The sequence below is a fragment of the Perna viridis genome, chromosome 2 (assembly GCF_037379345.1).
Source record: "Perna viridis isolate PV_CMFRI_1.1 ecotype Kerala chromosome 2, ASM3737934v1, whole genome shotgun sequence".
NCBI classification, from domain to species: domain Eukaryota; kingdom Metazoa; phylum Mollusca; class Bivalvia; order Mytilida; family Mytilidae; genus Perna; species Perna viridis.
In genome coordinates, this window is record NC_142446.1 from 42,830,124 (window position 1) to 42,845,417 (window position 15,294).

Genomic DNA, 15,294 nt, shown 5'->3' on the forward strand with positions numbered 1-15,294 from the left:
GACATTACCTTTTAAAATTTACCTCATTAATTTATAATTGTTTGAAGCAGGGAGTGTAATATAAAAGCCCTGGTTGAACATAACACTCAAAATGTTTCATGAAGTACTAGAATGAATGTACTAGAATTTACAAGAGAATGTAACTTAAAACATTGATGGTTCTCATTGATAATGAATTTTTAAAAGAATTCTATATTACTGTTTCTTTAAAACGTGTGTATACACCCTATTCTTTTCACTTTCACAAGTCTGGCCCATTACTGTTTGAAGTGACTAAGCTTGCTGGGGGAACTTACGATATTCAAATTGACTATGATGAACTCAACTAACTACTTTGAAAAGTGCATTCATACGTAACGACCAGATTTCCAGACATCCAGAAAGGGATGTTTTTAAGTCTTATTTTGAACGTCTGTACAATACTGAAATCTTTAGCGTCACTTTTTGCATCTACCTTCCCCCACAGCTCAAAATTTGGCGCAGCTGCAAAGTTGAATAATGTATTTCGCTTTCTGATTTTTTTCCTTTTGTTTTTCAATGAACATTAGTGTTGGGGGGGGGGTGTATTTTAGTGACAGCAATAACTCATAGCTCAGATGTTCATTTGTTTATGAGCAAGATGAAGACAGTGTTATGTTGGAAGACTAAGTAGAAAGTAATTTATAAATATAACCCCCTGTTTCAACCTTCGTATTTAATTTAGATGTTGATATAAACTTCTTATGCTCGGATGATATCAAAACACAACTAATATCAAATGCCACGAACAATTTCATTGTGTATCGAGTACAATGCTATTCACTTATTTTTAATATTATTCTATATTACTTTGTTATCCCAGTGAACTAAGTACACTTCTTAGTGTTTTGCTTCTTAAATTAAATGGTAAGTAAATTGTATTGCATTTAATTACACAAACAAGATTAAGCCCTGTTCAAAATTTCACAGTTAGTAAGGCATTTAGGCTGTGTTCACGTCGATGGAATTAAATCTATTATACTTAAAATCAAATTTTAAATGTGACATGAATATAGTTTTAATCAGATTATGCCTTTGCAAAGTCTTGTTTTAGATTATAATATTGGTTGTGATTACCACTTGTGGTCGAAAAATTCACTACAAGCATTGAAACTAACAATTTTGGAAGTATGGAAAACGGAATTATCTGAATTTTATTATGTCTGTAACTCAGACTTCCAATGCCGGACATATTGATTTGCCCAGAGTTCAACTGAGTTACGAACCTCTCGAAATGGCTCTTACAAGTCGAAATCGTTATGTGGAGTTTGCTGGGATGCGCTCGTATACCACTATCACGAAGTCGGATAGAAGAGCACCGGCAAACTTCTATCGCAGGAGCGTCAGCAATACCCATGCAATGAAGTGTAAGGAATTTTCGTTCGACGAGATGTCGTCAAAACCCAAAACTCTTGGATTTAGAAAAGGAAAAGTAGTTGAAAATAAACAATTGCTCAGACAAGACACCGAGGACTCTTTTTTCGAAGAAAGTCTTTCACGAATTGATCATTTAAATAAGAAAACTGAAGATTTTTCTATAGCTGGACATAAAGTGGATCTGAAAGCTACCGATAATGCAGGACCTAAAGTCATGCCACCGCGCGAGTGGATTATAGAAAAATCACGGACACTACCGAATATAAACGAATGCACAAATGGAAATCCAATCAAATTATACCGACCGCTGCAACCAAACTTAAAACCAGAAAAATTAAACGTAAGTCTTGAAAGTCTGACATCAGTGGGTAAAGACGAAAGCAAGGAGGCTGTACCGGATGAGACAGAACACAAATCTTTTGACGAGAAACCACTATTTGAGCTAGAGGCCAAAAACGAGAAAAATATAGCATTACCAAAAATAGACGACCCACACACAGATACACCAACTACGGTAGGTTCAAAGGGAGTTACAGTTTCTTTACAGACTGACGACTATCTATTTCACGGGGAAGACAACGAACGACCTACTACTCGTCACAATAGCAGAAAAGTTCGATATCGGCCTATAAAAATTATAACACCAAGCATGCCAAAAGAGCTGCCTGACGTACAAGAAGGCCACCAAGGTCGATCCGTAACGCCTAAACGTGATACGCCGCGATTAGCTAGGAGGGCATTCCCGACACTACGAATGCCTCGCCAACCTGTTAGTAGCAGTAGTGCAACCGCTGCCTCGGCCAATAAACTTGGACATTTATCCGCTAGTCTGCCGTTACTGCCACAGTCAAAGAAGAAATAGTAGTGTGGAATTTGCATGTATATACAAAATCTCCAGTTTCCTCGACAAAGCTACGAGAAAACAGCATGATTTCTGTAACAACTGTATAGAGCCCGATGCACTGAATGCTTCTGTATGTGGTTAGAAACAGGTCTCATATAGTTGCGTTTCATTACATTTTCAAATATACTCATATTTTCATTTCACCATAACCCCTGCTAGCATTTAAAACGATTTCATTTGTTATGACAAGTGCTTTACTGTATACATTTTAATAAAGCAGATGATTGTTCTAATGAACACTCATTAATAGTTAGTAAAATGTACACCATGATTTTTTTTTTCGTTTTGATTTGCACTAAAGTAACTTAGTTGACGACAAAAGTTGAAGGATAGCAATAACTACATGTATGATTTCAAGACATTCAGTTGATGATAAGGACATGCTTTGTCCACATCTTCATCGATAGTGAAAATGCACCCACGTTGACACATTAGGGATGAAAGAGTAATCAAAGGCACCAAGATTCTAGCGGAAATCAAAAGTCTGTAATCCAGGGACCAGGACCAGACATGGCGAAACAGACACACGCAACAAAGAACATGAAATAACCAAAATCATACATACAAAGTAAAAAAAGTAAATGAGCAACTAGGATTCCACAAAAAAACTGGGAACATAGACCAGGAACACAGGTAGGATAAACGTCATCTGCTTTTCTAGAAACACTCGCCGATCTGCTCATAAAAAATCAAGTCCAGGGTAGACGAAAGAGAAAAGAAAAAATATGAAGGAATGGATCAGCAAGTATATGAGCATAATTTGTTTCCGTTGGAATGTCGACCGTTTGTTGAATATGTTTTTTTTAAACGTCTTCTTTCGGTATATTTGGAAAGTGCATTGGAATTTTTTTTTACAAAGAATGAGGAATAACTACCAAGAACATAATATTTGTATCTATGGTGTGTACCGTCTTTTTTAGAGTAACAACGATGTATAATATTTTTGAGTTAGAAATTTAACTGAGTATGGGGAATATAAGTATAAAGAGTTGAAAAATCATAGCTTTTTATGTCATTGTATTCTGATAATGTATATTGTTTGTATGGATTCTTGTGAAGTTCAGGAATCCAAACCACAGACGGTAGATCACAATCATCGTCTGGCAGAGAGACCAATAGAGGATAGCACTGATTTATGGTATTAAGAACCAGTGATAGTTATGTTGGTGGTTTGGAAAATGGGAACAATTTCAATGTTATGTAAAAAAGGGGACGAGAGAATCCAAGTAAATTCATTTTGATTATATTTCATTACTATACAACCTAAGATAATACTTTTTAATTCTCGTGCATTGGACATTTTATGTAAGAATATTTGCATTGTTGTTTGGTTTCCTTTCGACTTATGCTTTTGAAGTATTTCCACGATTCGTGTCGGAGCATGCATTACTGTTGCTAGACTATTACCGTATTAATTATACTCAATTACAATATAACGGGTGTCGCTGGCGGAGCAGGACATGTGTGCTTACGCTTCCGTGGAGCACCTGATTTCACTCCCTGTTTTGTTGCTTTTTTTTCACTTCGTATTGCTAGTGCTATAGGTTTTTTGTGACGTCTTGTTTTCCTTATCTTTAATTTTATGTGTAATCTATTTTATTCGGTTCGCTACATTGTCTATGTAGATCTTTGTTTCCTGTGTTCACGTTTTAGGCCATGTTTATTTGAACTACATTTGTTTCCCCATTGCTGAAGCCTCGGTTTTTTTGTCGATATCCTTATATGAACCTTTACTCAAGTACTCATGTCATGAAAATTGTAGGGAAAATTTCCGGTAATTTTATTGAATCAGTAAGCCAAGCGTTCAGCCCCATGTGGTGCACATAACCACTTGTCTATGTCCTTTATTTGGTTATAATACCATTCTTTGATAGTTATTCGTACCATCTCTTTCGTTCTTTAAGTCACCTTTTCCATTGTTGATGTTTAATATATTTTTTCATCCGACCGAGAAATTCATAAACCTAGTTAATGGACAAACAACATAAGTACTACGCAGATGAAACTAAGATAGCCGATTTTTTTTTTCACAGAACAATGCATAAGTTGTTTACAAAACAAAACCTTCAGACACACTACATTACTTGAGTCTGAAAATATAAGACGGAATGCAAATTCGTTTCCGATCCACTTTAAGATCTGGCGTAGCTGCACAAGTATACAAGTTCTGTAACAATAGGCAAAAAGCTACCAGACTTGTACCTACAACAATAATGTATGCTTCTAAACACCTCTTTAAAAAAAACAAAAAACAACCCTTTTTCTATGAAGTGCTTCTTGAATGCATGGTTAGCAAATGCGATGTGACCATTATATCTTCACTCCGCCATTTTTTAGACAGCGCAACCTCTTTCCGGAAATGTAGTAAATACATTGAGCATATTATCATTTAAAAAATATTTCCTGAATTTGTGGGAGTTATGCATCTTTGAAGCATCTTGTCAGTACAAATCTCAAACTGCTGAACAGAATTTCAGGATAATTGGTATATAGTAAGGGCATAATATGTAGCTGCGTATATTTTCAGTAATTTAATGATCACTAGATATTTTCTGTAGGATGTGTGTAAAATGAAGATACACTCTTAGGAGTATTAACTTGCCCTTAAAACCATCCTTGTGCAAAACAAATTATTTAAGCTCACTTGGACTATAAGTATAATCCCGTTTTCTGTAAAACAACAACTTTTCTGGACAGATGTGAAATAAATCCGAGTGTAAAATTAGTTTTCTACAAAAGACAAAAAAAAAAAAGAACAGATATTTGATACCTTTAAATGACCTTAGTTAGAGTTCATTGTAACCTACACAAAGGCAGAAAATAGAAAATAAACAAAATGCATTGTAGTTGAAAGTAGATTGTTTTCCTCAGCGAACATCTCTGACGGACTTCGAGCAAGCGAGTATTGAAAGGAGAAAGAAAAAACATGTTTTTGTTAAGACTTAAACCTGAAACGTACGTACAGAAGCGTATTGGAGACATGGTTTTTTCTTTTTTTTTAAATTTTTTATATCAAATTATTTATTTCTTATATCAAATTATTTATTTGTTATATCAAATTAATTATTTGTTATATCAAATTACTAACTTGTTATATCAAATTATTAATTTGTTATGTAAAGTTATTAACTATAAATTAAAAGCTGGTTGTTATCCAACTCCATGTTCTGAAGTTCACAGCCATGGGTAGACGCTATTTAAGTGAGTACTATTTTAGAATGCATCTCACATTTTCACAAATAGAAGAGATATTTTTGAGAAAAAAAAAAACATGATATCAAAGTGTCAAAAAGACATATTAAACGAATAACTGCATCATTAAAGTTGTATAGAAGAAAATATAAGTCAAATTTCCTTGATGTGGCAGACTTAATGACTAAAGAAATACTACGATCCGGAAAATATCATGGGTACAGATGGATGCATACTAAATGTGTGGGCAGTGGGTTATTTGTAGACCAAGAGACAGTGTGTTTGATAATAAACTGTTTAGTCCAGACCCCCGAAGGCGTAGAATGTAGAAGTCGTCGAAAATTGAAACGTAGAAATTATTATAATCAAGGTCCAAACTACCCATGGCACATGGATGGTTATGATAAACTCAAGCCATACGGAATTTGTATTCATGGTTGCATTGACGTCTTTTCAAGAACTTTGCTTTAGCTAGAAGCTTATTCAACAAATAACGATCGCTTTGTAATTGCTCGATATTTTGTTGATACAGTTTGCGAACTAGGCGGTTGTTCTCTGAAAAGGAACAGAAAACGGAATCGTTCAACAAATGCCAATATTCATCACAGGCCCTCGGGAACAGGATTTCTTTTTGGATCTAACAAATATCATAAAATCATTTTGTTTCCAGATTTGAGTTAGTATGTGTGTTCTCTGACATGTCCGCCTGTTATTTAATGCTGTTTATACTATGTCCAGTTTTCACTATGGTCTATATATATGTGTGATTCATTAATAGAAAACTTCCAGAAAGAATTGGAGTTGAATAACAACCAGCTTTTAATTTACGGTTAATAATTTGATATAACAAGTTAATAATTTGATAAAACAAGTTAATAATTTGATATAACAAATTAACAACGTGATATAACCAATAAATAATTTGATATAACAAATAAGTAATTAGATATAACAAATTAAAAAAAAAAATAAATACCATGTCCCCAATACGCTTCCGTACATACGTGATCAATTTCATCAGTGTTAGATTGTATTATTCATTTCTTGCCTTATTTAACTATTCATGCTATAAAACAAACTTCTAATCTCCCTTAGACGTATTCCAAGACAGAATGGGGAAACGCTCCCAGACCCATGTGGGGTCTGGGAGTAGGCCAGAGCATCTACACAACAGCTCAGCCTCTAGTAGGACATACTCTGAAAGAGTTCTTCGGTCAGGTGTCCTGAAGGCCGTGCTCCGCTACCAACAAACACCAGTTGGTTCTACTTACATACTAACATAGACCGTGAGAGACCTGTATGGGTATTCAAGGTCGAAAAAAAAAACAATCAACATCAACTTCCGTAATACTCGAGCTGTGGCAGCTCGAGTACCTCATCATTCGTTTACTTCTATTATTCCACCAACAATACAGGAAAAGTATTCTTTGTGTACAAGTGTAAGGAGTATGGTTCTTTAAAAAGGTGTATTAACATGCCTAGTCTATGGGTAATTAGAATAGTAACCTTCATCATAATGTACAGGCAGTGACATCAAACAATGAAATGCTTCGATGGCACAGATCGATTCGACCGCTGAGGACGAATCCAGAACACTTTAGAATTATTGATACAGCATTCAGGATCCAATAGCTCTATGTGATTTGGTGATTAGAGCTTAAGTTTTGGAATAGAATGAAAGTGGTTAAAGTATTTATGAACATTAAATATGCAAGTTACATGTGTATACAAAGAAAATACTTATTTTTGGGACCTCTTAATAAATCAAAATCTTCCTTTTGTGGTTTGGAATCTTGTACACCTGGTAGTTTCAGAGAAATCCATTACACTTTCAGTCGTAATTGACTTGAAACCATGAATTGTTTTGTTGTTGTTGCCCTTTCGTGTCTTAATTCTACATGATAAAAGTGATAAACATCAAAATTTATCCATCAGGTCTTTGTAGTATGGAAGCTTGTACAGTTTCATTGATATCTCTAACTTGTACTTAAGTTCTATAGCAATTTTTTTTCAGAAGTGCTTGTTTCTCCGTCTTTATATTTTGGTACCTCATTTCCTAAACATTTGATAACTCAAAAAATTAATCCGGACTTTCCTTTATAAATACAAAATATTGTGCTTTGATCTAATGAGGTCCATACACTTAAGTCAGAATATCAGAAAATGCCTGTTTTTGACTCCTTATTTCTTTCAAGTGGTATTTTAACATATTTTGAAAAAAAATTTATACAGATCCTCAAGCTAATATTACATTTACTGCACAAAAAAAAAAACAAGTGTCTACAGACTACAAAGAAAAAACACCATACCAGTGAAAGACCACAAAATATTTGCAGGAAAATACCAATTAGATTGTCCTTCTGCAATACAACAATAGCTCACCTAACAAAAAACTGTGTTCACATTAGAATTTTCATACATAATTCCATTTACTCCCAGTTTCTCACACCAAGTTGTTATGTATTTTTTGTACAAGGTTTAAGTTAAGGAGCATTTATCTCGACTCCCTGTTGTTGTTTTTTTTTTGGTATTAGGTCTTGCTGTCTAAAATTTGTCAAGCTCTTGTGTTAAGTTACAACGGTCCCCATGAAGCAATACCTGATTATTCTTATCAGGATTTCAAAACCATTAAATATACTGTTGCAAAAATAATAAAAACAAAGAACTTATTCTGAATGAATTTATTTTTGAACTTTTCAGGGAGAATTTTGTTACTGTTTAGGAATTTACTCCATCATCGAGAATAATGTGTTTGGTACTAACAGAATTGATATGAAATATTCAACAAGTACAAACAGTCACATGCCATCAATGAGAAAACTATTTAAATTTACTTGTAGATAAAATGTCATTTCTTAATTTTGTCATGATGCAAAATATTTCAAAGCTACTTCACTTTTTTTTTGGTTTCTTCACATTAATAATTTTTCAATAAATATACCAAACACATCTGCAAATATAATAAATGAATAATCATATAACAGTCTTATTTTAAATGACAAAAGTTCGAACTGCCAAGTTAGGAAATAGAATATTTAAATACAGCCAAAAATTTGAAGGTGTACCAAAAGAGTTCTTATTCATACTTGTACACATGAACATTATTTGGATCAATGCTAACAGCTCTATCACTCAGGTCCATGGTGCCCTCAATGGAGCTACCATGAGAATGGAAGACTTGTGTCACTTTATCAGGAATTTCAGCCTCTTTGAAGTTGCTGGCAAATGATGAAGACCCAAGATTGATAATAATTATATATCCTGGGAATCCCTCAGCTTTTCGTGTCATCCATAAGATGTCATCGTTGTTGCTCAATACATTGACTTTGGTTTTGCCAAATTGAATTGACTCTTTGGTGCCTAGTTTAACCAGAGCTTTGTATGCATCCATTATACTGTTTTTGTTGTGATAAGCCTTGGCACGCTACAAAATAAAATGTTTATATTTAAACCTCTATCTAATAGGTCAAGATACTTTTAATTTATATACAGAGCTAAAACACATTTTATTTTTTAAATTACTCTTTCCATCTTAAATATTTACCTGTAGGAGTTAGACTATAATGTCTATAAAATTTTTCATTTTTATTTTACATTCTGATCTTTGTATACCCTTTACAAAGAACTTCATTATAAAAATCATTGTCATGAAGACTACATGTATTTATGTGAAGTTATTGCAGCTAAAGGGACTGTGAAAACTATCTTTAATGGTGCACGAAACACTAACCTGTACATTGTTGGTTTTGTAGTTCGAAGCAATTGGTATCCATGGGTTGAATTTATTGTCTGTAAATCCAGCATTTGGTGATGAGTCCCACTGCATTGGTGTTCTAAATGGATCTCTGTTAACCTAGAATCACAAATGGAGGGCATATTATCAATGCAAATATGATCAATTGTAATAATTAGGCATTTTTTCCTGATCATTAATGTTAAAAATTTATATCATTGTGGCATAAAATAATACCACTTAGTAAATCTTAAATTTTCAACATGAGCTCATTAAATCAAAGTGATTAAAGGAGAAAAATATAACATTTCTTCAATACAACTTAAAGAATAGGGACAGGCTTACCTGTCCAGAGATTTTAGACAATGGGTCATTGTTGGAGCTTGTTGGGTTACCATTAACCATCCCAATTTCATCACCATAGTAAGTAGATGTGGTACCAGGAAGCATTGTCTGGATGGCTAACATTGGTATGACATACTCTTGACCAAGCTGAGAAGCTATTCTACTCGTTTCTTCATTATTCAACTGAAAAAATAAACAAATACAAGATGCCATAACAATTTTTTTTACCTCATTCTCGCAAAATCTTTATGCATAAAAATCATAATTTTGTAATTATGACATTTCATAATTGTCAATTCTCTATGTTAGCTCTTGTCCAAAATATAATGTATAATCCAGGTTGGTATTGTACCTTCCAACTCAACCTATTGCTACAATAGTTTAATCTTACACCTGCCTATTTGATGGTACCATCAAATTTTAATTTCATACAAATGTATTATAAAAAGAAACTAAATGTAACCTACACTCCACACTTTTCTGTTTGCATCATCTATGGCTGCTTCCTGAACTCTGTCTCGTAAATGTAAAGCAAGGTTTGAGGTGGAATAGTCTTTGATTGGTGAAGTTTGTATGAAGTTAGCTCCCTTTTGGCCATTTACACCATAGTACTTCAATGTGGTATTCATGTCGGTATCTACAGTTACAATCAATGCCCTGAAAAGACATTTCAAGATCAATATTTTAACAGGTAGTAAAGGACTAAAATATTGCATACAACATAAATATCTACAGCAGTACAAGTCTTAAACACTTATGAACACAATACATGTACAAAACTAATGACTACAATTAAGTAAATTGAAGGGGTGCATTATTTAAACATAGCACTGTCTGAATATGACTGAATACAAAAATGTACTGAACACTGATACTATCAACTTTCTATAAGATAGTACCCAAAGGAACCAAGATTTTAATGGAAATCAAAAGAATATAATACCGGAACAAAGACCAGACTGGGAAAACAGACACACACAACAAAGAATATTAGACAACTAAAATAATACATACAAAGCAATAAAAGCAAATGAGCATTTCATCAACTGAATTATCACATACCATGCAATAATGAAGAATAGCAATATCTGTTTGTTTGTGAGAATGATGTCATAAACACCTTTAGGGTAAAGTATATTCCCAGATATTTTAAATGCAACCCCTCCATTTTCAAAATGTATGGAATGCTAACTATTTGTAATGTTAGACTTATTACAAATTTGTACTTCGAAGACTAGAAAAGCTTAAATTGTAGTTTTTGCTATTTCATATTACTTTTGTTACAGTTGTGCTTAATTCTGTTCATTATTTTCCACATTGTATATTTTACATGTTTCATATTCAGTCTTTATCATATAAATTTCCAGCAACAAGCCAAAGCTCAAAAATTTTAATGAACTTCTATAATAATGACTACTATTGGCCTGCAGCCACATTCTGCAAGTCAACCAGCATTTTTTGAAGACTACATATTTATTTTTCTTGTAGCACTGAAATGCGCTTGAGATCTGCAATGAACTGTTCTCTCCTGTTCATAGGGTTCCAGTGATTTTTATGGGGGTTCTTTTTTTGTTTTGGTTACTTTAGGTTTGTTTTGTAAATGCAAACAATACACTCCTTACCTAATAACTTCAACTTACTTTTCTCTTCCTGGTTTATTTGCTTTAGCATCTATCACACTTCTCCATTCTGCTAACAGTTCCATATTTTCTGGTTGATGTCTTGTTCCCTAAAATATATTAATGGTAAACTAAAAGAACTGCATTCCAATCAAATTTAAGCATTTATTTGAGAAATATACCTAAGCCATATTACTCATTTATTTCTACCACATTGAACATATGGAGTATTATGTTTGTAACAATATCAGTAATTGTCTAGTCTGATCTAATTCTAAAACTCAATGGTATTTTTTTAAAATAAAAAGGTGGTCCTGTCTCCAATTACTCTAGTTCATTCCTAGACCTTTGAACCACACTGACTGTAATATTTAAAGCTTGGCAAATAACCAATGGAGATACATATGACAACTATTTTAATGTTGACAGACATAAACACACAATGTATAAAGACTTCTGTTTTCTATATTTAGACCAAACATGCTCATTTCTATTTTACTCTACACTTACAGCATCACCAAGTGTGATATTGTCTACCAGTCTGTCTGCATTTCTGACGTGGAAACCATCAAATCCTAGGTCCAACCAGAAACTGAGTACATCCTGCAAAGTACATGAATAGCATTCATAAACTATTGGGTAATAAATTCAATGGTAAACAACAAAACATTAGGCCAAGTTTCCACGAGAGTGGCCTCATGTTTAATACACATTACCTGCTCAAATGCAATGAAGTTTTAATTCTAAAGCACAAAAGCATGTAAATTGAGAAATACAAAGTGTATACATTTTTTTCTCTAGTAAATTAATTAGGATAATTTACCTTCATCTCTTTCCTGACATCATCATTCATTAGGTTCAGATCAGGCTCCTCCATAAGATAGGAGTGGTAGTAACATTCCTGTCTGATTTGATCAAATGTCCAGGCAGACTCTCCATACTCATTTTTCTGAAACAGAAGTTCATCTTTTTAAACCATAAAAATCTTTCAAGTATATTCTAAATATTGATTGAAACAGACCATTTATTTAATGGAATGTTTGATAAATATGACAATTGTGGAGGTATTTCCTTTGTTGGTAATTTTTTCTAAGATTTTATTTTATTTTTCAGCTGAGCTTCAGACTATACAACTTCATCACCCTTGGTATCCCAAGATTTATTATAAATAATTTAATTTTAATGGCAATTTAATCAATCACATTCTGATATAAGTACATGTACATTGTACCTACCATGTCACCGCCTGTGCTTGGCTTAGGATCAGTTTCAGAACATGGGGCCCAGATATAATAATTGGTGTAGGGATCTTCTTTCTGTTGACTTTTCATGAACCAAGTATGGTTTCTACTGGTGTGGTTTGGAATGAAGTCAATGACCAATCTCACTGAAAGTAAAGGACTACGGTCAGTAAACATATTTTTTTTTTATTAACAATGACTAGACAGAGATTCATGAATCATACCATAATAATGTGAATCTTTAATTACAATAAAATTCAAATATTTAATTGATGCACACGTTTCAATTCAAAACAGTGAACATTAGTACTTATGACTGCAATAACTCTTGTGATAAAACAAAGATTACTTTGAAATAAAATTATATAGCCCACTGTAAGGATTACATGCTGTTATGTGGAGTGTTATTAATGAGTAAAACATGTTTCCAATCATCCCATCAACATCACCAGCTGACAATATTGATTTATTGATTATTGATAACTTGGTATGTGGCTTAGTAAATGTTAATTTTATCTACAGATCACACACGTCACAGCATGGAGGCCAAGATTTCCCCTGACATGTAAATCAACTTCATACTTACTTATGTCTTTAGTCTTTTTCCTCAAGTCTCTAATTTCAGCCAAGGTTCCTAATGATGGTTCAACATCTCTGTAGTCAACAACATCCATGCCATTGTCAACACCACCACTCTTGTAGAAAGAATTGATGTAAAGAGTTTCAACACCAAGATCTTTGAAGTGACCATCATCTCCCAATTCAGATATTATTCCTGTGAAAATTATCAATTTCAATAAACTTTATTATAAGGATGATCCAATAAATAGCTGCTTATTTCAACTTCATTTGATTCATTTTGGGAAAAATGGTAAATGTTAAACACAGAAAAATATTTGCTGTTATACATTTGCAGTGTGGAAACCATTTTTTTCCAAACTTGCCATTCTGGCTAGTGGAATAATGACCTTGCTAGCCAAATATAAATTCAACTAGCCAAATTATTTCCATTCATTCAAAAAATGTCTATGCTCTTCACATTTTTGGGTTTTTTTCTGTACTATCATCTGTTTTCTCTTGGATTTGACAATCTTCTGCCTTTCCTTTTCTTTCTTCAACTATCTTTTCATTTGCTTTTAAATTTATCAAAAACTTTCCCATTTTCGAATATTCCCTACCATTGAAGTTTTTCATGTACTTTACAGTAACTGAATAAGTACTCATTTCTGAACTTATATTTTAAAAATAAAATTATATTTCAACAGTTTATCATTATGAAACAAGAAAATGTTTATCATATGCTTCTTTTTCATTTTTATTTTGGCAATAAACAACTAATTTGCAAGGTAACTTATCTTAAATTACCAAGATAATTTCATTTGAATATATAAGATCGGAACTGTTGCGTAGGTTTTGGCACATCCCGTTTACCAGAAATAAAAATGGCAAATCATAAATAATGCTTTACAAGCCAATAAAATTGTGCATATCATGCAAAATTTCACTGAACATATTCAAGCTTAACTTCTTAAAATGTAGGGAACATATTTTTAATGTAATGATGTTAACGGATGTTTTACTAAATAACCGGTTGGCTGGTTAACTTTCGTTGGAACTCGCCAATCAAATGACGGTTGCTAGATTGGCGAGTGTAAGCTAATGAGAACTTGCCAAATTACACATCTACTCATATTTGGTGAGCGGTGGTTTCCCATACAGAATTTGTGTGATAAAATGCACCAAAGGCAATTATTTTACAGTTGCAGAGGAAAAAAATAGATAATGACCAAAGCTGGCCCAGATTATAGTCCTATAGCACAAGACTTTGCAGTTGGTGATGTTTATTTATTTGGATGTTTATAAGCATACTCGTCTTGTGCATATGATATACATGCACAATTAAATTTTTCATAAACATCCAAGTAAAAAATATCAGGCAACTACAAAGTCTTATGTTATAGGACTAACCGGGATTACATCATCTTGCAAGTATCACCTTGTATTAAGTTATTCAATTAATCATACCATTGATGTCTCCCACTCCCTCTCCTGGCGCAGCTTTTCCTGGTTCGTTGGTGTCTTTGAAGGATTTGGGATAAACCTGGTACGAAGCCTGTTTGTCGTACCATTTCAAATCTGGTCTGTGAGGACATCGTGGAGCAAGGACGATGATAATGATAGCAGCAGCAAACATGGCAACCCATCCTACCCAAAATAGGATGAACAATATCATCCTAACCTTCTTCCAAAACGGATCATTGGCATACTGTAGAAGTTCCTCCTTCCCTAGACCAGTGAAAGATACTTCACCAGAACTTGACGTCTCCACCTCGACCTTGTGATCACCTCCATTTGGAATGAATTTGGCTTTGGAATCATTAAAATCTTCGTTAGTGGCTGGTTCATCCATAGCATCCGGTAACGCTGTCTTTTCAACTGTACCGTCGTCAGCCATTTCTCCTGTGTTTCAGTTAATTGTTCGAAGATAATTAAATATATGTTTCCCTATGTCCCACCTTCGTGTAACTACACAACACACACTACTTTGTGATCGGACTGATGCAATAACTTCAACGTCACTAATCCGGATAGATCCAGTTTGGTAGAGTCTATTATCAAATATTAGGGGATGATTTTTCGCTAATTAATTTCATGAAAAAAGTTACCTTGATATCTAACCAAATTACATTTCTTTTCTCTATTAATTGAATAATGCTTTTTCAATGACAAAAATCCAGAGAGTTCTGAAGATATTTCCCAGGAAAAAAACGTACAAACAATTTTCTGAACAAACCATTCCACGCGCCTGCTAAAGTGAAAATACCGGGAAGTTCAAACGGATCCGGTTTCCAATAGCTTATTTAT

The 15,294-nt window shown here is 33.5% G+C and overlaps 1 protein-coding gene across 1 annotated transcript; it reads right to left on the reverse strand.

Moving 5' to 3' along the window:
* Positions 1-8,157: 8,157 nt before the first annotated feature.
* LOC148625179 (salivary alpha-glucosidase-like) lies at positions 8,158-14,957 on the reverse strand. The gene is made up of 10 exons (XM_088568550.1): positions 14,455-14,957; positions 13,016-13,204; positions 12,424-12,575; positions 12,012-12,137; positions 11,699-11,791; positions 11,210-11,298; positions 10,037-10,226; positions 9,570-9,752; positions 9,222-9,344; positions 8,158-8,915 (listed from the first exon to the last, which is right to left on the reverse strand). The coding sequence occupies exons 1-10, from the start codon at positions 14,882-14,884 to the stop codon at positions 8,568-8,570; spliced, it is 1,923 nt and encodes a 640-aa protein (XP_088424676.1). The 5' UTR covers positions 14,885-14,957; the 3' UTR covers positions 8,158-8,567.
* Between the last annotated feature and the right edge of the window lie 337 nt (positions 14,958-15,294).